This window comes from Trachurus japonicus, chromosome 17, assembly GCF_045865225.1.
Source record: "Trachurus japonicus isolate A0001 chromosome 17, Traja_1.0".
In the NCBI taxonomy this organism is placed as follows: domain Eukaryota; kingdom Metazoa; phylum Chordata; class Actinopteri; order Carangiformes; family Carangidae; genus Trachurus; species Trachurus japonicus.
In genome coordinates, this window is record NC_140923.1 from 12,524,037 (window position 1) to 12,545,854 (window position 21,818).

A 21,818-nucleotide genomic window follows, 5' to 3' on the forward strand; every position below is an offset into this window, starting at 1 on the left:
CACAAGGAGACGAGGAGAATAATTGCCATTCTGCTGTGAAGTGCTTCATAGAAAATACAAAATTGTGCGTGTGGATGTGCAGCATCGGCTCTTTGCTTTAATTTGTGATTGTGTAGCGGGGATCCTCCGGTCGTCCGCTGCCCTGGTTTGTGGTTTTAAAGTTTAGGACACCTGTGGTGGATGGAGAGCAGCTGATTTATTACCACACAGTAGCTTTGTCCTTGTGGTCTCTCCTCTGCCCGGTGGCCATCTGCGACCGTGAGAGGCAGCACTTGAAAATCTCAAATATTACAGTATTTTTAAGCTAAAAAAAACTGCTCTTGTCCAGAACGAGCAGCAGAAGTCATTCTCTGTGATTGGCTGAATTGGCCGCGAGACGCTCTGGCTCCATGTTTCCTCTAAATATAACCCTGGACAATAGAAGCTGTTGGGTTTATAGAACGGGGAACAGTCGCAGTTTTTTTTTTTTTGCCACATTTAGGCTCCATTTGGCCGTGAAGCACGAGTGAGTGGAGCAGGTGGTCTGAAAAATTGAGCTTCTGCATCTTCATAGCCAGGCTGTCGCTGTCTTTTCACACACTGCTCCTGATTTACGCTTTATTAGCTTCAGCCAAGTTCAGCAAACACACATTCAACAGCTCGACGGCGATAAAAACAAACAGAAGCTCCCAGACAAGATGAGACTATAACACATAAAAATAGTGATAAAAACAAGAACGGAGAGGTTGAATGGAATATCCATAAAAAAACAAACATTACCCAGTTTACATGTTTAAATGTATATGAGCTTTTACATCGCTACAGATATTGTGTCCGTTCTGTTCAAATTATAGAGGAGCTGAATACAATTTCAGTTTTGGATCGGTTTCAAAGACTTAATGCATATCGGAAACATTTTATCTGACCACACAGATACAATCCTGCTGTGTAATTTAACAACACTAGGTTTGGACCTATTACATGGCTAGACGGTGTAATGAGGAAAAACAGTGGTGAAGTCGTCGTGTTGTATTTGCATTCTGCTTCGTGTCGCCCAGTTTCAACTCTCTGTGCTCACATACACAGCACATGAACACAGCTGGACTCGCAGTGCAGCTGTTGCTATTTCAGACAATGGAACAAGTTGGAAGTAGTGGTGATTCTGGAAAGCAACTGGTTTGTCTAAAAAGTCACTTGTTGCTACTCAGAACTATAACAATACTGCAATGTAGAGCAAAAACCCAACAGACATCCAGATGAACTAGAAAATATCAGAAACCAAAATGACAGGAACGGCTACAAGTCTTCGAGTGCTTATCATCATTCAGTGATGTTTCACTTCTGATGCACCTGCACAGTATTTATAGACTTATTTTGACTTATGATTTAGGCTTTTAATTGACCCTTCGCCAACCCCTCCCACAAACGGCTAGTGTCCAATCCTACGTTAGCAACCGTAACTATAGGCCTGGCAAGCTTTTGGCAACGAGTCATCATTACGTTTGCTTTTGTGGACACATTTTGATACTAGGACGAAAAACATTTGTTTGTAGAGAAGGATGTTGTTGTTGCTGCTGCCGCTATTACGGCGGCGGCAGCAGCAATATAGAGATGTTCAGATACGAGCGGACTTTTTTTTCGACTTGAGCAAGTGTAAATATGGGGAAAACCATATGTTCACCTCCGAAATGACAGCTGTACTTTTAGGGCTTTTACCTGGGCGTTTAGGGCTTTTACCTGGACTTTTAGGCGAGGGATCCTCCAGGCAGGGACTGCTTTCAGAGAAAAAAAACAGCAGCAAAAGCTGTATGTGGTTCACAATCGCCCAAAAACTTGCAGTTTGACAACCAGTGAGATGACCTAAGTCTTGGTGGGTTGATAGACGGTAAAATGACCAGCCCTTAATGCTGCTCTGTACATTGTCCAGTCGTGTCGTTGAACAGATGTTTTATCCTCCTGCGCGAGTTACGTCACTGAAAACTCTGAATGATCTTTGTGACTTCTTCTCTCTATTATCTCAGAACAGTTTATCCAGACATTTGCTGATATTTCCTTTGAAATCGATACCAAATACTGCCAGGAGCATGGCTGGGAGTGAAAGCTTGCCCGGCGTAGCAACAGTAAAGGGCCCTTACGCAAAGGGTCAATTGAATTACAGTGCAGTACAGAAGTCCATACGCTGGCTACTGCTGTGACATTTAACAATCAAATGTAATAACAACATACCTGAAGAAACAGAAGTGACTCTTATGGTTGTTACATAAATGCATTTTAAATTGCATTTAGCAATGAAGTTTCCAGTCAGACATGGACTTCATACTTAATAATGTTGTAGACTGCCCCTTAAAGGGACAACCAGGAGTTTTGGAAAAGCAAAGTGTTTTCACACTACATTTATGAGCCTCTGCGCACCGTGAAATTCTTTGACCGGCGCAAGACAGACTCATGTTTTCATTCATCAAGAATTAAAGTCAGAGGTTCAAAGACTATCAGATACCGCCGTAGTTCCCACCATAAATTCTGCAGCGTTATTCTCATAACTCGCCGCGAAACCGAAAGTAAAAAACGCTGGTCGGCTCGACCAGCATCTCCGCCACCACTAATAATAACAAAATAACGATAGAGACAAAACCATATATTTATCGAAAATGGGCCCATTAACAAGTGTGGGTAGCGGAGATTCATCCACATTAACGTGAGACTTTTTTATAACCAAATAGAAACTCCTCGTTGTCCCTTTAATTCGTAATAACATGTCACCATTGTTAATTATTTAGTATTAATAATAAGCTGTAGTTAATGATCAGGATACAAAGTAACAAGGAACTAAACTTCAAAACAAAATGTTACAAGAGTATTCTCCTAAGTTTTCCTTGATATTGTACCTGAGTAAATGTATTCCAGCGACTGTACTTTGCTCCAGTGGTTTAGTGGGTCACACGGCGTGTCGTCGTTATCCAGCTCATCTAATGAAATACGGAGCGTCACCGTGGGAGACGCGGCTTCCTTCAAGTGCCTCGAGGCAGAAATTGAGAGCGGTGTCAATCACTCTGTAAATAACTTCCAGTCACATGTAAAATCCCTGTGGGCTGTGTCTGTGTCTGCTCACACAGATGTTCAGCCTCTCATCCTCCTAAAGTGCCACAAAGAGCAGCTTTTTTTTTTTCCTATTTTCAACAAATTCGTAACTTCCTCAACCTACGCAGCAGAACATGGAGCTTCACTGTGACTGTGGACATATGGTGTTGTTTTTATTTCTTTCTTTTCTTTTCTTTTCTTTTTAACCTCAACCTTAAAGTTTGTTGGCTCCAGAAGGGGAAGTGAATATTGCAGAGTGTTTAATCCGTTATACTTGTGGGGATTATGTTCCATTTGATATCAGATATGCATTAGTCAAATGGGTTTTGACTGCTTTCCCCACCACAGGCACGCATACGACGAGTACACGTGTGCTCACACACACATGGACGCACTCACACATTTATATTCATATCTGCTGATTTACAGTAAGTCTGGGATTTGCATTGTTAATGTGAAAAAAAACAAGTGGATGAGAAGTGTGTTTTTCCCTGTTGTCGCCTCCTGCTGAGTTTCATCCACATGAAAACAAACAGATTCTCTTTTTGGTCCCAGATTAAGATTTTCCTCTTTTTTTTAATGATGCTCTGTCTGTAGCATAATGATTCAGTATCATGCCACCAGAGCAGATTAGTGCTCATTTGACCTGGATTGAAGGATTTTCTTTTCATGTCACCGCTGATAAGGGTGATACAACACAAGTGGCAGCAGCAGCAGCAGCAGCAGCAGCAGCAGCAGCAGCAGCAGCAGCAGCAGCAGCAGCAGCAGCAGCAGCAGCAGCACAGGGACATGTTGTTATTGTACCGCAGGGAGGAAACACCATGCACGTCAGGCAAATCTAAAGTTTCATTTGCACGGCACAGACATTTAAAGCTGCTCTCTAGGTCTGTCTTTTATTATTCTAGACTTATAAAACAAGCTGAAGCGGACGAAAGCAGACTGGAGCTGCTTCCCAGCTGGAAACTGATCCCTGAACAGGGAGTTATCAACCCTTTAAAAGGGAAAGGTGGAGTTATTATCATATTATCACATGCAGATCATCGTCATTTCCTGTCCTTTGATAGAAAACATTACAGAATAGTTGGATTGGTGGTGGAGCTGGGTGATGGGGCCTAAAATAAAATCTCACACAACAACAGTTGCCACAGTCTTTTGGCAACAGAAATGTAGCTTGTGATTGTGCTCTAAACCCGACAAAACCACTTCCAGACGACCGAGGAGACGGCGGCTTTTATTAGAGCGGACTGCCATGTCGATGTTGATGAGAACACTTGTGTTACCACGAACTGTGGCGGCTCTGTACAGTAATTATGTTGAAGTGAAATTCGATTTTCATCTTTAAACATTGTCCTAAAGCATAGAATTGAATCAATCAATAAAACTAATTTATTGCCCATGGAGCTGTAGTTGTTGGACTTCAATGGAGCACAAGAAGAACATTGAAGTTCTTTATCACTGTTTATGTAATGTAATATTGACATATATTGCAATCTAATACACTGTCAGGGAAACTCCTCTCACACACTGGCTGCTCTGTGTCTTCAGAGTTTCTCCAACTTCATGTTGATGTTTGGATTTTTTATTCGGAGCAGGATTTTTGGCTAATCCAGCAAATTGAATAACCCAACAAATCAGTGCTGTATCACACTGATGCGATGACATTATAAAAATCCAATATTATGTCCTAAAAGCTGCTGTGCTAATTGATTAGCGGAATCTCATCATAATACTGTAAAACTCTTTGAGATGACAGAGAGATAACTGCTGCAGTGGTTTGGATAAATCTGCAGCGGCTGACTGATTATTTATGGCTGCAAACAAACTAAATACCACCAAGTGTCAGAAAATAATGAAAAACGCCCATCACCTTGACGCCCACTTTGTTTTGTCCACAATTGAAAGATATTTAATTTCCAAATATCACATTTGAGAAGCTGAACATGGTGAATGTTTGTTGTTTTTTTGCATTGTAAATCACAGAAAAGACTGATTAGTTATAAAAAATTGTTGTTTTTCTTATTGTAAAAAGTTCCATTCATTATAGAGATAGATGACTTGTACCCCAGCTCTTCTTGGTGTCGTAGATATACAGTTTCCTTACCCAGTGTATTGTATTTAAATACAGTACAACTGAATGACAGATTTCAGTTTCTGTCTTTTTTTAATACCTGTTGATATTTTGAAAAATATCAGTCTTGTTGATTTTGTGGATTTCCCAGCATGCAAGTTTAACAAGCCATTTTGTGAGAGGAGCTGGATTACCAGAGACGTGTTATTGCCTAAACAGACGACTGACAAACACCCTGCAAAGCGAAATGCAAATGAATGAGGTGGATTGTTTGTATTTGCAGAGGGAGAAGCCTTTGCATGTCAGAGAATAAAAACCTCCTGCTGCAGGAGTCTGTCTGGCTGATGATTAATGCTCCGTAACTCAGCGAGGAATAAAAAGCGAAGGGGGAGTGGATGACGGGAGGATTTCCTCCTCGGAGCAGATAGAGGATCTCCACAGATCCTGTTTTTTACTAAGATGAAGGGAGGAGGTGCAGACGGAGATCCTCTGGTCCCGGCCCGCTGCCACGGGACGTGCTGAGTGAGGTGACTGCCCCCTCTACTGGGCTCAGCAGGGATCAGCAGGCTGCACACCCCCTCCCACATGAGCCATGAACTGAGCTGCTGCTCACTCATTCATAAGGCTGCAGTGATACAGAGTGCTGCTTTGTCTATGCATTTGTTCATCTCTCTTAGTTTTGCTTTGAACTTAGTATTAATTTATTAACTTATTGTTTGTCAGTTGTTTTTAATTTTTAATATTTTTATCATAATGTGTACTCTTGTGAAGGAGATGTTGGATCTCAAGAGATTAATGACCTAGTTAAGTAAATAAATGAAAATCTGACAGCTGTTGTTACCTGTCAGATTATTCGATTTTTAAGATGAATATTAGATTTTAGATGCCAAAACCTGCAGAAACATTGCTCAATTATGAAATATCCTTCTTTGTAAAGTGTGATTTTCCGTTGAAAGTCATAACTCTACTGCAGCAGGGTTTTAAAACACAGATATAGAGACAGAAGGAAATGAAGAACTAATGCAAAGAGGCACCAGAGCCCCTTCTGTGCGTCTCTGGATCTCATTGTGCACTGTGTACTGCTGCATGGCACAATAAGGTAATTAACACTGGGTGTCACGATTCTCCAAATCCTCGATTCGATTTGATTTTCGATTTTTGTAACAAAAATCATGATCCAGGGGCCAAAATTTCCCCCAAGGTTTTGAAACAAATATATTTATATCTGTACATTATCATAATTTTATTTTCATTAATTTACTGATCGTCGATCCTCTCTTTGACTTTGATGCTCGAGACCATGACGTAATTTCGATCGATTTCGATAAAAAATCGAAATCGTGACACCCCTAATTAACACCCAATCATGTGCTGAGCTGTGTGTGTGTGTGTGTGTGTAAAGATGCTGAGCAGGCCCAGTTCTGATCTTGAATCAAGAGGAAAAGATCTAAGTGACTTTGAGGAGGGGTCGGAGATGCTCAGCTGACAAGTGTTTGAATAAGACCGAGGTGAGGTGACGTCTCTCTCTGCGTATAGATCTATGGGGGCCGTCTTCAGTAAGTAGCTGAGGACAGCACATCCCATGACCGCGGCGCTCATGCGTTACCGAGGATATGTAAAGGAAAAACAGAGGAGCAGCTCTTCACGGGTGACTGAGGATGTCAGAGCAGGACGTGATCAGACTGTGTCAGGGAGAGAAGCACGAGGCCCGTCGACAATGACAAAGAGAGAGATCTTACAGTAGGGGAGCAGTGCATAAACTCCTCATTATGAAGATGATTGCACATTTGAGAGTTCAGCGGTGCAAAAAAAAAAACAGAGACACTGGTCGACAGAGAAAAGGTGAGATGGTCAGAGGAGTCATCGCTTCAACATATTCTTGACAAGTGGGCGAGTGCGTGAGTGGCAGACGCCAGGAGAGCAGCGGGCTACAGGCCGCGCATGCTTGACCCCGACGACGACGAGGGCCGTCCGTTGTTTCCATTCTGCTGCTGAGGGAAGGAGGGGTTGGATGGTTCAGGTCCACTTGTCCCCCTAAGAGGAAATATTTCTATCCTGGTGGGAGTGCTCCTCCTCTCCTCCTCTCCTCCTCCAGGATGATGATGATGATGATGATGCTCTCATCCATAGGGGACGAGGCCTCGCTGGAGGATGTGACGAGTGTGTAAATGAGGTGAATCACGTCCTGTGGCCTTTCATGGTCGCCACATCTCAGCCCTGATGTGACTGGAGGTGGACTGTGGTCTTCAGCATCTTCATCAAAACACCACCTGAAGGGGGGGGGGGGGCACTTCACTGTAACACACTGAGAGGCTTTAGTTCAGTTTTACTTCATCATGTGTTTTATAAAACGTTGTCCTTTTTCATGAACACTGATGTGTATGTCATTTATAAACACAGTTGTAAATGTTTGATAAGCTATAATGTGCTTAATAATTGTATTTTACAATGATAATATTGTAATTCTTGATTAATTCAGGTATTACTTGTCATTTAAATATTTTATAAAACACGTTTAAAGCGGAAGTAAGCGATATTTTTGTGTTAATATAAGTCTTAAATAGTTATATCTTCCGACAGCAATCACTTACATAGAGTGTTTGGACCGAAACACGGGTCTGTCAGTCACTCTGCTCTGAGCCGAGGAGAAAACTTTTCTTGTATCCTACAAGTTTTATCCAATGAGGAGAGAGAACGGCATGAAGGGCTGTGTGTGCAGCCAAGGGATGCGCCTGAATGTGGTGACGTAGGGACGAGGGCCAATAGATCCACGACGAGGGCGGGGGCTGCTAACTCCATCGGCTGACAAGACGTTATGGTGCGTTCAAGGCAACCTGTAACTCGTGTTTTTCCGACCTGTGAAGTCGTACCAGTTCGATCTGGTACGAGTTCACGGGTCGGAAGTTACGAGTGGCCGTTATAGTGACTTTCACAGGTAAAACAGGTCGGAAAAACACAAGTGGGTTGCCTGGAACGCTACAAAGTCGTAAGTTGTGACTTGAAGCTGTAATTTACGGTTTCAAAAGCCTGCCTGGAACGCAGCATTAGCCAAAACGACCGGATCGCTTACTTCTGCTTTAATCTAAATAGTTTGTTAATTGTTTACTCTCACTTTATGAATGATCTTACGGAGACGCTATGATCTCATAAATACTGATTAATATATAATTTATCAAGTATGAAAATACAAAACACATTATAGATGATCTTATTGTATTAAACCGGAGTTAAACATTTATAACTGTGTTTATAAACGACATACTAACTAGTATCAGTGTAGGATGCTTTATAATTGATGAATTAAGTTATTATAAAGTGTTACCATAATACTTTGGAAGAATTGTTGAGTCAAGACACATGTGAAGCAGCACAACGCTGTTCTGACAACACGTTGCGGTTTTACACATATTGTAATTAAAAAGTTAAAATCTTCTTACTGAAGTGCAAATTATCGTTTTCATCACCTCAGTTATTGACACAAAGTCATTAACATCAGCTTCACCTTGACAGCTACAGAAACGCTGCTCTCACATTAACTCTGAGGTGATAAAAGTCCTACAGTATGCGGTATATAGCACCATGAAAGGGCCTTTAAGCACATTTTTTGCTGATAATAGGTACGTTATACATACATAATTTTACTTAAGTGAGATTTGCACTATGAAGTTAATGATCTTCGCTTTCATTTGAAAATGAAATGGAAAGAAAACAAAGAGAGTGGATGTGTGATGAGTAAAAAAAAAAAACCCACAAGACGGCTCATGAATGGAGTTAATCACAAACCTAATCTAAATGCAATAACATCTACAAATTGTATTAATTCTCTCTCACAGTTCTCGTGGCACTCAGAGCTCCTGTGGGTGAAATTTGGAGGGGGAACTTGTGCGTGACCATTTTACCAGCAGCAAAGAGCCCACTCCTCCTCCTCCTCCTCCTCCTCTTCCCCCTCCTCCTCCTCCTCCTCCTCCTCCTCTTCCCCCTCCTCCTCCTCGCGGGAGAAGAATAGTTTGTTATCTTGTACTTGGATGACTTTTGAAGTGAGACCTTTGGTGGAAATGTGACACGAATGAAGTCGTGTGTCTGGACCCTTCGCTCAATCTCGAGAGTGAGCTCTTTGTTTATGGCCCCTCTCCTCTTTTCTGCCCTGGAGAGGCTGTGGCTTGGAGAAAGGAGGAGGTGGTGCTGGGGGGAGTGAGAGAAAAAATCTTGGTAAATATTTTCTCAAATGCCTTAATTGAAATTGGATTTTAACTGCTCGCTGGACCGTGGTGGCAAAAATCAGGTATCAGGGAGGTAGCGCTTTTGCATTGCAAATGTAATTTTGTTTTTTGTTTTTTTTCCCACCCTCCTTTGCCCGTTGCCCAGGAGGCACTCGAAAATCGCTACCAGATATGTTTTTTCATGAGCCATTTTCTTCAGGTTGAGCTTCTCATTATTCCAATACCCAGTGCGATTAGCTTTTTTTGGATTGAACTACAGTGTGGTCCTGTTGTTTACGGAGCTGCAGCCCCCGAGTCTTTGTGGGGAAATTGTATTCTCTTCATGCCCAGATAGAGCCTGATGGAGGTGAAACTTTGATTGCACGTTATATATGGGGAAATAAACAGCTAATTTGCTTTGAGTTTTCATTCATCACACTAGTGAATGGGGCGCTACTTGTTGATCGTTCTGTAATTCGCAAATTTATTGCCTATTTGGTGTACATTAAGTGGGAGGATTGGTGCCGTGATTGATAGAGAAACTAATGTTTGGATGTTTGTTTTTCGGATCATCCCTGTAGGGACCAAAGGGTGAGCAGAAAAACCTTATATCTTCCTATTCAACATGCTACAACCACAGCATAAAAATACAGTGGGAATGAATATTATTAAAGGGATAGTTCACCCAAAATTCAAATTTCACTCATTATCTACTCACCCTCATGTCGACTAAGGGCTGGGAGAAGTTTCAGAGTCCTCCGTGCCTTCTCTGAGTTACGGGGGGGTCCGCGCAGCAGTATTTGTCCATATAATGGTTGTCAATGGATACCAACTTTCTTCGTCCAAAAGACACACCAAAAAACATCCAAATACCTCCATAGTGCTCGTCTGTAATGTCCCTCTTGTATTGAAGCCCCGACATGAGGGTGAATAGATAATGAGTGAAATGAACCCAATGAATTTTGAGTGAACTATCCCTTTAAAGGCAGGGTCTGTAGGATTTTCCTAAAAATCAAAATGGATATATACAAAAGAAATCCTGCTTAATCATCACCTATGGGCGTCTACTCCTGTGTGGTGGTGACTGTGTCTGCAGACAAACTGCAGCGGACAAACCTACAGACTCTACCTTTAAAGTGCTGAGTAAAAGGAAGAAGACATGAAAGTCTCGTCTTTCAGTTATTATTAGACACAGAGGTCATGTTGCCTGTAGTGATTCATCAATCAACAGATTAGTTGATCGGCAACACGTCTGATAATCATTTAATTGTAATAGAAAACACCAGATTTTCAAATTGTGAATATTTTATCCTTCATTTTCTACCAGATGAAACATTGGCTTCATATTTTTCACATTACATATAGAAAATGATCAACTCAGTCTTTAATATTGGAAATAATCACTAGTTGCAGCTTAACTGTATATTTAAAGCCTGTGGGGAGTTTATACTCTGTTTGACATAATGTGACACTAAACCAAATACATTAAAAAGGTCTGTGTGGAGACTTTAATCAGGTTCTGACTCTGGGAAAGTAGAAAAAAAAGATTAAATTCCTTTAAATTACTGCATCTCTTGAGTATCTCTCTGACCAAATCACACACATCTAGACTAATAAATCTGATCTCCTTTTGATAACTAATGTAATAACTTGTAATGAGCCCTCCGGTGAACACCTCTGTTAGAGGCAATATAAAAAATATATAAAAGTCCAATACAGCATAAAGTCACAGAAAATGAAAACACTGAGGTAAAAAAAAACAAACAAGTGTCTTAAATTTGAGCTCCTTTTGTTGCTCACATTCCCACACTGGCTGCGGCTGCTCAGTTTACGATGGTTCAATTAGGTCATTGCCACAAATGGACGAGGAGGCCATCAATAACTTTCTGCTAGTTTTTCTGTGATTCGCTCACACAAGCTCGCCGCAGGAGAGACCGGGGAGAACATTATGGCTCCCTGGTGTCCCGGGTCCCGGTGATCCCACACGCTGTGTCTGCGGACTGAGATCAATACCTGCTTGGGGAGTTTATAGGTTTTAGCACCTTTTAAAACTAGCCCCCCCCCCAGCACCAGAAAGCCTCTTGGTCCTGGTGCGTTTTTTTTTTTTTTAATCAAAATTTTATTTAATTCCTCAAAAAATTAGAAAAAAAAACATAGTGAATAATACAGGGCACAAGGGAGTGTGATAGATAAACGATAGACAATACTAACAAACAGGACAACAATAAAAATAAAAACAAAAAGGGGAACAGAACCAGAGCAGATGCACACAGAACAAGATAAAAATAAATAAAGATAGAAAGGAATAAAAGAATAAGATAAATGAATAAATGTCAAAAATTAAATGAAGAATAATAACAATGATGATAGCAATAAAGTTGCAGTAAAATAAAATAATAAAGTAAAAAAAATAAATAAAAAAAGATTCTGGTGCGGCAAAAAAATTTCCAAACAAAACTATTAGTCATTAATACATTTTGAGTCATATAACCCCCCCACCCAAAAATAATAATAAAAAAATAATATTAATAATTAATAAAAATGACTAAAGAAAAAAAAAAGAGGAAAAATACTGTAAAAAGATGCTCTGATACCACACAGCAATAGCAAATACATCACAGACAAGACTCACATACACAAAAACAAAGACAACCACAGACGGTCCTGGTGTGTTAATGAAACGTCCCGGGGCCAGTGGCGGCCATAAGTGGCACCGCAGTTAATGGCCGTCATTGTCTGATTTGATGGTCACAAACAAGGTCGTTGCAGCTGCATATGGAGTCGTATTCCTCAAGCAAAATGTTTTAACATTGACCGAAAGCTCTAATGTTGAAGCTTTATGGCCGCTCCGCTGCGTCTCTGCTGGTGTTAATGGTCTCCCACCCCCCCCGCTCCACCATCGCACCGCTTCCCTCGGCGTCGGGGAGTTTTCAGCTCCTCTGTCAAACGGCTCAACAGGCCGACTCGTGATCACCCTGATGGATGGGCCAACCAGTGAGGGGAGCTGGTGGAGGTTCAGCACCCTGCTATAGCCCACGCAGAGCCTCCAATCGCCTCCAGACTTTGACACATTATTTCCCCCGTGATTTGTGGCCAGATTGAGGTTGAAGGAGACAAGGAAATTTTCCGTCCTCATGAGAACAGATGGATGTTGTTGCGGCGCCGCGGCTCGAGCCGAGGGTTGTTTCTTATTTTTTTTTATTCCTCTCTCTCTTTTTTTTTTTCAGTCCACTCTTGAAGAACCATCTTGCTTCATAAGGGATCGGTTTCATGCTCCATAATGGACTCTTGATGACTAGCTATTACGGCACATTTTCAGAAAATGACCTGCCATTTGTTTTTTCTTCTAGAACGGCGGAGAGCGAGACTGAAAAGTCCCTTCAAGAGAGCGATGAGTTATTTTGTAAAATACTTAAAGTATTGAGTGGCAATGGAGAATTTCTCATTTGTCCCCTTTGTGCCGCCTCATACAAGATCAAAGTTGAGACCCCTCTGTTTGTGATCAAAGATGGTAATGGGGGGTAATGCCACGAAATGATACGTGATGTAACACGCATGCAATTGGTAAAATGCGATAGGCTTGTCAGGGCAGCAAATGGCCACCGTCTTTTTCATCCACCCCCCCCACCACCACCACCACCACCACCGCCGCCGCATGTTTGATCTCGTCTCTGAGAAGCGAAGCCCCCGGCTGCTCCCTTGGGACGTTTGATGTTGGAGATCAGAGCTGGTGGTGGTGCAGGCACTTTGGCTGTGGGGGCTTCACCATTATGTCGTTGCCACATCCAATCTTCTCACCATCAGATAACTTCAAAGAATCTGTGAAATACCACCTTCCTAAAAAATCCAGAGTTCCCCACTGGTGTTGTCTGTTAGATTAGCAGCACGTTATTGAAGTTTCCTGGAGGAAAGAAGAAAAAAACTGTCTCTGACTCCATAGAAATCTGTCATCACCTCACACTCTGAGATGGTGTTACACACCGCAGACTTTTTTTTTTATTTCATCTCTTCGTCTGATTCTTTCTCTCCTTTGTGCATTGATCTCCAGCGCTGCCCTGCCGATGGCTCCTCCTCTGTGAGACCTTTCTGTGTCCTCCATCTCTTATCCATTATTCATCACTCTCTCTTGCTCTTTCTGCCGGTGCAGTAATACCCCCCTCACCTCCAGACCATCATTGTGCAGTTTCTCAATGTATGGAACAACGCCGTCTCAGCTGTGGCTTTATCGCTAAAGTAGATTATTATTATATTTGTGCACACTAGACAAAAGCCGTGGCGGCTCAGTTCAGGCCCTGTGCTGCATTCAGAGGTGTGGTATAGGGGTTGGGACAATGTATCACCAGCTGTGGCATCATTACTGTTGCATCACACAGTGCAGCTTCTGTCACCATGACAACATGTAACTTTTTTCACAAAACTTGACATTGGTTTTTATCCAAGGCTGTATAGGGTTGCAGATGGATTTAGTGACATGTCTCTATCAGTATTTGGGAGGACACAGCTGTATGAATCATCAGTCCAGAGGTGGTTGTAGTAGGTTGTCAACTATTCAGCCACCACTGGGATTTAAAATGACTGAATCATTACTGGACTGTACCGAAGAGATGCACGAGTGGATTAGCGGCATTTTACTGCTGTCGATCCACAAATTTCAACTTGTTGATTTTGGATGAAAAGATACAAAAAATGTTGTTTGTCATTTCCTGATGTTTCCCTCTCTTTTAATCAGCAACCTATTACTGTTTTATAGTTATTATTTAAAGCTGTACAGAAAAGAAAATTGAATTTGAGCCCACTGTGGGTCTTAACATTAGTGTAATAACCCATCTATCAGACGATGTAGCCCAAACTTTGAGCAAAATTCTATTTTTGATTAAATCCGGGATGAAAGTGTGGTATTTTTTTTTTCCATTGGATAATGCAGGCACACAAATTATTCAAATTCGTTTTCCTTACTCGGGTAAACTCGTGCGGCAGCTCGTGACAACTCGGCGTGACAAACAGGACAAACGGCCATTTCTGTACACCTTTAAATGTAAATACAAATACCATTTGGTCAACAGCATTAAAAAGTCTTCTTTGTTTCTGGAGGGGTTGTTGTCATTGAGACCAAACCTATGACCTTAGCTTTAACCCGTGTACTAAAACACAATGCTTTTGTTTTGTTTGAAGTTATGTTTTGGGGACATTTTTAGATTTTTGGGGGGAATAACGATTGGTAAAGATCATCTTGGTCGAGAATTCAACCATCGATCACCGCTTTGGACTACGCCAACATGCCAACATTTAACTACTAGCGAGCGCCCCATGAAACATAATGTGTAAAGCAGTGGTTCCCAACCTTTTTTGGCTCATGACCCATCACAAATTTCTGGTGACCCTCAATCAAGATGCGCAAGCTCAGTTATTCTTATATGCTGCATTTTATTTGAACTTGATTTATATGTAAGAAAGTGAAAGTGTCGAATATAGTTGTTTAAAGCAGAAGTAAGCGATCCGGTCGTTTTGGCTAACTTCTTGTCAGCAGATGGAGTTAGCAGTCCCCGTCCCTACGTCACCACATTCACGCGCATCCCTTGGCTGCACACACAGAGAGGACCGCCCCTTTATGCCGTTCTCTCTCCTCATTGGTTGTAGGATACAAGGAAAGTTTTCTCCTCGGCTTACAGCAGAGCAGAGTGACTGACAGACCCGTGTTTCAGACCAAACACTCTATAGAAGTGATTGCTGTCGGAAGATATAACTATTTAAGACTTATATTAACACAAACATTCTGCTTACTTCTGCTTTAAGTCTGTGGTGTTTTCAATCATAATTTTAAAAATAAAAATAAAGAATATTTAAAGAATTAATTAAAGAATAATTAGTTAAAAACATATTTTTAATTAATTTTTTTAATAAATTACTAGACATTACAGGCGACCCCATTTGAATTCCTGGCGACCCCAAGGTTGAAAAACACTGTAAAGTGTCTCTCTGTCTGTGTTGTTTTCATTACTTATGATGTATATGTATGTATATTACTTATATATATGGGTCACACCCATTCAGCAGTCTCACGCTGAAGAAAGCCAAGGGCTGAAACGCGTCCGTCAGGCACTGCTGTGCGTCTAATAAATGTTTGACTAATTTGTGAGTGCTGCCATTTTCAGTTTTTTTCATTACTTGCAAGCAATGCATCTTGGGATAGGTTAAACCATGACTGATCCACCTGTTGATGCGTCCTTGTCCAGAAGAAGAAATTTGTGTATCTTGGTCATATTTGTAGGAGCCTTTGAAATGGGACAGTCAGTGTGTGAGCGTCTTTGAAGTGTGAATCTGTGCAAATGGACGATTTGAGGAGGAGGAAGAGGAGGAAGCCGTCAGAGAGAACTCATCATGCTCGTCACATCTGAAGTGAAGGGAGGAGGTCGCCGTGAGTCGTCTGTGTTCAGTGGAAAACTGAAGTGATTGAATTCAACACTGTCTTCTCTCCACGTTATGAGCTTTCTCCGCCGCTCCGCAGACGTCTCTCCTGACTCTGACAGAGCTGTCGTCTCAAACAGTTTCAAAGTGGCCTGAGCTGATGTACTTTTATCTTCCAACTTTTTTTTTAATACTAAGTTTAAAAAGTCAGAACATAGCACCTGCGTAGGTGTGGACGAGGTGTGTAGCTCACATTCGTCTGCCGCAGCATCTACAGCAAACTGACTGAGAGACAGAGACAGAGACAGATCCAGACAACAGTGTTCAATCTCCGATAATCAGCGTCAGTTGTAACGAAGATCTGAGTAAAGCTCAGACACGCTGACAGAAGTGATCTGTACCAGTGATTACACAGCGAGTGATACCACGGCTTCCCGACATCTAAGACTCGTGGAGAGAAATTAACCAAGTGGTGAATGATCTGAACAAAAGCAGCAAACTGTCACAAAGTCAGAAACACGACCGGGCTCAGAAGAGACAGTCAAAGCACACAAACGTCAACTCTATCTCTGGAGGAGAAAGCGACTTGACTGAAATCTCTTCAAAGACGCCTCTCAATTACTCTGTTTAGTTGCATCAAGTGCACATGCAAAGTAACAACAGAGAGAAAAAAAAAGTAGTGTTGACAAAAATGACAGAAAAATATATTCAGAAGGAAGAAAGATGTAATACTTTTCTCCTGGCTAATGTCTATATTTATATACAATTTGAAAAACCGGGGTAACTTTTGGCAGTTAACCACCGCGCTATACCGAGAATATGTTTTATAAGTGAAATACTTGAACTGAGGCTTTCTCTTCTTTCAACTTAAAGAAAATCAAATCAAGCTGCAGATTTGATTTCACAGGTTCAGGATGTATTAAACTCTCCTTTAAAGAATCACATCACTGTTGGATGCACCGCGTATTTCCGCTGCCCTGCTTCTTTGGATCGGTTTGTACTGAAAGTTGAGGATGTCACTCGTTCTGTGATGAAATCGTATCATCACGTTTTATGCAGCTCACAATCCTGCACCGTGAAGCTTTCCTGCAGTGTGATAAAGCAGGGGTTCCCAAACTCTTCCATGCCAAGGCCAAGAGATTCCTCTTTGTAAACCCAATGAGTTGGAGGCTTGATGTCAGGAGCAAACCGCCAGGTCATGAATGATATTTTGACTGGCAGGCAATTAGAAAGATGAGCATGGCAAATACAGTTTTGATATGTTGTATTATTATAAATTATTAGGTAAATGCAGAGACTGCTTGCCAAAAAACTGCCCCCGATGGGAACGCGTATCAGCGGTTTTGCATGTATTTACCTTGAAAGCAACTCCGTCTTGTAACATAACGTTATTATCTCATAGCGTGGTGAATGTGCAGGTCACAACTTGTCCACCAGAGCGTTTTGGAGTTGTTGGATTGTGTATGATGATGAGTTTGATGAGGGAAACCAAGAAATCCCATTAGCCTCCGTAGCCTAGCTCTGAGCAGCTCGCGGCTCTGCTCCGCCGTTCTAAAAATAGCTTGCACAGACAAATAAAAGTAATGAACCTACTGCTAAGACTATAGGGATTATGGCAATGGGCCAATTTGTCAAAATGTTGAACTCTCCCTTTAACAACATTAAAGCAGATTTTATTGTTTCTGATTGTTTAAGAAAGTTAATTCTGAATAATTTTCTGTTTTTAATTATATTGAAAAATACACAAATCAGTCACAACATCAAATACACCGGTTTGATACCTGAACTATATTGTTTATAAAAAAACTGTGCTTTAGAAATATTCTCCAATCATCTGGTTGCTATATTGGCTGTTTGCTATTATACGCTGTGTGTTGTTTTAATACAGGATCTAACTGTTATTAAACAGAGAACTGTATTTGTCGGCTGCAGCAGCTGGTAGATTTATGATGCAGCTGGAGCGCCTCTACTCTATTTGTTTACTCTTCGATTCAAACTATTAAGCTCCTGACAATGAAGAAATGAAAATGAAATTCTGATTAAAATGCTCCGGCTCATTTTGTGATGTCTCTGCGTTTCTCTGACTTGTGCTTAAAAGCTCTTTTTCTCTCTCTCTCTCGCTCTCTCTCTTTCTCCACAGAAGAAGTCTGTCATCGCCACCAGTCTGATTGTGGCGGTGTCGCTCTTCGTGGTCGTGGTGAACTACTCGGAGAAGCCGTACTTCCTCCTGCAGCCCGTCTTCGGCCAGACGTTCAGCAGCCACTGGATGTTCTCCAAGCAGCCGTACAAGGCCTTCAAGCCTCACCTGGGCTACGTCAGCATCCCCAAGCAGGAGGTGAGGGGCGCTACACACACAACACAACACAACGCAACACAACACAGTCACAACAACACAAGCCCAGATGAACAGATGCGCCATGTGTTGTTTTTTCACCTGAAGTACAGTATGTCATTTTGGTTTGTTTTTTTACAGGGATAGTTCAACATTTTGGCAAATTGGCCCATTGCCATAATCCCTATAGTTTTAGGAGTAGGCTCGTTACCTTTAATCGTCGGTGCAAGCTATTTTTAGAACGGCGGAGCAGAGTCGCAAGCTGCTCAGAGCTACGCTACGGAGGCTCATGGGATTTCTTGGTTTCCCTCATCAAACTCATCAAATACACAATCCAACAACTCCAAAACGCTCTGGTGGACAAGTTGTGACCTGCACATTCACCACGCTATGCGATAATAACACAACGTTACCAGACAGAGTTGTTTTAGAGGCAAATGCAGAGACTGCTTGCTGAAAAACTGTCCCCGACGGGAACGTACATCAGCGGTTTTGCATAAATTTCCCTCCAAAACAACTCTGTCTGGTAACGTTGTGTTATTATCTCATAGCGTGGTGAATGTGCAGGTCACAACTTGTCCACCAGAGCATTGTGGAGTGGTTGGATTGTGTATTTGATGAGTTTGATGAGGGAAACCAAGAAATCCCATTAGCCTCCGTAGCGTAGCTCTGAGCAGCTTGCGACTCTGCTCCGCTGATCTAAAAATAGCTTGCACCGACAATTCAAGATAACAAACCTACTCCTAAAACTCTAGAGATTAATGTTGAACTATCCCTTTAAGTTTTGTATTTTGCGCTGTGAAATCATCTGATTTTTACTTTCATTAATCTCGGCAGAATAATCAAGCCAAAGTGGAGCCGTCACACACAAAGTGACTTAAACGTACTATACATTACTGTGAAATTACTCTCGCAACACAAAATCAACAACATCTTACGCTGTTTTAGTTTGTTATGTCACACTCACTTTAGTGTGTAAATAACAAATTACCGAGGACATTACCTGGTTGTTTGAGGACACTTCTGCTCAGCTCAGCCGATTGATCGAGCGTCTGAAACCTTCATTTTTCCACAGACACAACTCAAGGAGAGAAAGCATCTTTTTTTTTTTGTGTGTTCACTGCGGTGATATGTTTATAGAGTTATACAAATAACTGTCTTGATTCTCAGAAAAGAGACCCCAGAGAGTACAAGAGTACGAGTACATAATCTGCACTTAGAGAGAAACTGGGATGCAAGAAACTGAGCAGGAAAACAAAGAACAAAGGGTCAGACTGTGGCAACCCCCCCCCCTCCTCCTCTCCTGCACAGTAGAAAACACAACCAGGCTCAGAACAAAAATAAAAAACTGGAACACCAAGGCACATGGTGCAAAGACGATCTGGAAGTGGACCGGTCTGTGTGGGGAGGAGGCAGCGTCTGAAACCACTGCAGATTAAAACCATGTGCACAAACAAACAACTGGACTCAGTGAATGAAAAAAACCCTAATGAGCAGAGTGGAAGTCAGGAGCGCGACAACATGTAGTGAAATGATGGAAATAAACATGGCAGCTGATAAATGGTGATGAAGGACAAAGTGTTGATGCTGCAAGCTGAGAGAGTTTTTATTGTTATTAGTAATTAGTGTGTGAGAGAAAATAACTAAGAGCTGATTGACATGAACATCTACCGCATTATATTCTGCAGTGCTGGGAGGGTTTACTTTTAAAATGATTACTGATTACATGTCCTAAAATGTAATCTGTAATGTATTTGGATTACTCAAATAAAGCAATGTATTCTGAATACTTTCTGGATTACTTTTAGATTACTTCAAAATCGCCTGCCTGAGCACCTCTAACTTGCTTTAAATGCGCCTTTAACTTGCTTTAACCTTTAATTTGCTTTAGAGAATGATCTTACACATGATCTTATAGGCTAGTGTGGCTCCTTTAAACTAAAGCATTAATAAATGTGTTTAATTTGTTATGATTTTCAGTTTAATTTGTTATGATTAAAAAAAAAAAATTGCCAATCACATTAAATTAGTAGGCTTAGGTTGTATTAAAACTGAGCAGCTTTCTCTGCTCTACAGTCCAGACTACAGCCCCTCAACCTCTCATACTTATGCAGAATACCTTCGAAAAAATACACAATTTAAAATAGGTTTTGTTTGTGAGTGTAGGACAAGCAACATGATGATATTTTGAAAATAAAGTAATGACAGGAGCCACTGTTAAATCTGTAGGCTAACTCTAAAACTGTACTTAAACTCACTTCTCTGCTGAAGTTGGTGTGGTTTTGGAAACAGCGTGACGTTGCTGTTAAACCATGCTCATTAGAAACATCATGACAGTCCAGGATCCTTTTAACAACGTGATCCTGTCACAGTTCATTCATGTTGTTTACCAGAGACCGGACATTGAAGAGGAATATGCTGGGCATCCCCATAACATTACCAAAATGAAGCCAACTTCAGCAGAGACGGCCGGCAAGTTCCTCCTTTTGTTCTAACTTCGCCACAGTGACACAAGTGTCTGCACAGTCAGTGCAACCCTGATATTCTGTATTTCTGTATTTAGATCGCTCCACGCAGCAGGATCCACATCCACACACATGAACACATGTAAAAACTTTTAATTTCCAACCTCTGACGTTCTACAATTAACCTTCCTCCGCTCGTCTTGTCTCAGTGTGAGTGTTGTAACACCGCTAACCTTTTCTTTTATGGTGCATTTATATTCTATAACCATCCATTAACATTAACCTTCCATCACACAGCATCCACGCCATAATGAAGCCGTATTCAAATGCACTCATGCAAATGCACAGCACCTCCTTGAGGATTTTTTTTTTTTTTTTTTTACATTTATTTTATTAGGGGTCTCTGTGATGGATCTGAAAACGCCTGTTTGATGTCTCTCGTGTGCGTTATTTCTTTGTAATTTTAAACACCCGTGTCCGTGATCCTATTCTTCATCCTTCCTTCAAACAGCTCTGTGCTGTATATTCCCCGCACAGTTTATGGAAATTGAAATATCAAAGCCTTTTAACTCCCACCACATCAAAATGTAAAAAACCAAGCTGTGTATTTGTTATTTGGGGAGGCAGCTGGCGAAAAGAACTGAAATCGTGCTCATATTGGTGGAAATGGAGTAGTCACGCTGGAAAATCATGCAGAGAAGCGTGCAACGTTTCCGGCTGACGGGGAGAAGGGGGGGGAGGGGGGGGTGAGGTCTGCGCTTTCAGTTTGGGGCGGCGATACATCTGGAGTTGGAGTCGCAAACGCATACGTTGGTCCTTCATGCGAAGTGGATGCCTCATATTCCGCAGCCTGATATTGGCAGATTAATGCGAAGCGTCAACCCCCCCTCTTCCTCCCCCTCCTCCCCTTCCTCCCCCTCTCCGGAGAGTTTCATCCACACAACACGGGCCCAGAGGCAATCATGTCTTACACCAGTCTCTACGTCTGCACCTCCTCCTGCCTCCAGACAAGCCTGCTTAAATCACTGCCCTCTCCTCATGGATATTTATGCAAATCATAGGAAGAGACTGGCTCTTTCTGCAGCATTAGGCCTCTTCTCGGCTCCTGTTAACCCACCAGTGTGTGTTTTTCAGCAGCAAATCAGATCGGGCAGCGATCGGCCTGACTGAACGTGAGCGCCGAAAGCGTTGGTTGCTCACGCCTGAGAACTTCTGACAAAGGATGGACAGAATTGCAGAAGTCTGGTCAAGGTGATACGCGCATGCATGGTGTCAGAAGTGATTAAGTCCAG

At 41.7% G+C, this 21,818-nt stretch overlaps 1 protein-coding gene across 3 annotated transcripts in view; it reads left to right on the plus strand.

The window, feature by feature from the left end:
- The window catches only part of st6galnac3 (ST6 (alpha-N-acetyl-neuraminyl-2,3-beta-galactosyl-1,3)-N-acetylgalactosaminide alpha-2,6-sialyltransferase 3), a 107,687-nt gene that overhangs the window by 24,445 nt on the left and 61,424 nt on the right, over positions 1 to 21,818 (plus strand). For all 3 annotated transcript variants that reach the window (XM_085804734.1, XM_085804733.1, XM_085804732.1), the window contains exon 2: positions 17,870 to 18,064. In XM_085804734.1, coding sequence (XP_085660860.1) covers positions 17,870 to 18,064 — 195 coding nt within the window. The remainder of the gene's footprint in view (positions 1 to 17,869; positions 18,065 to 21,818) is intronic.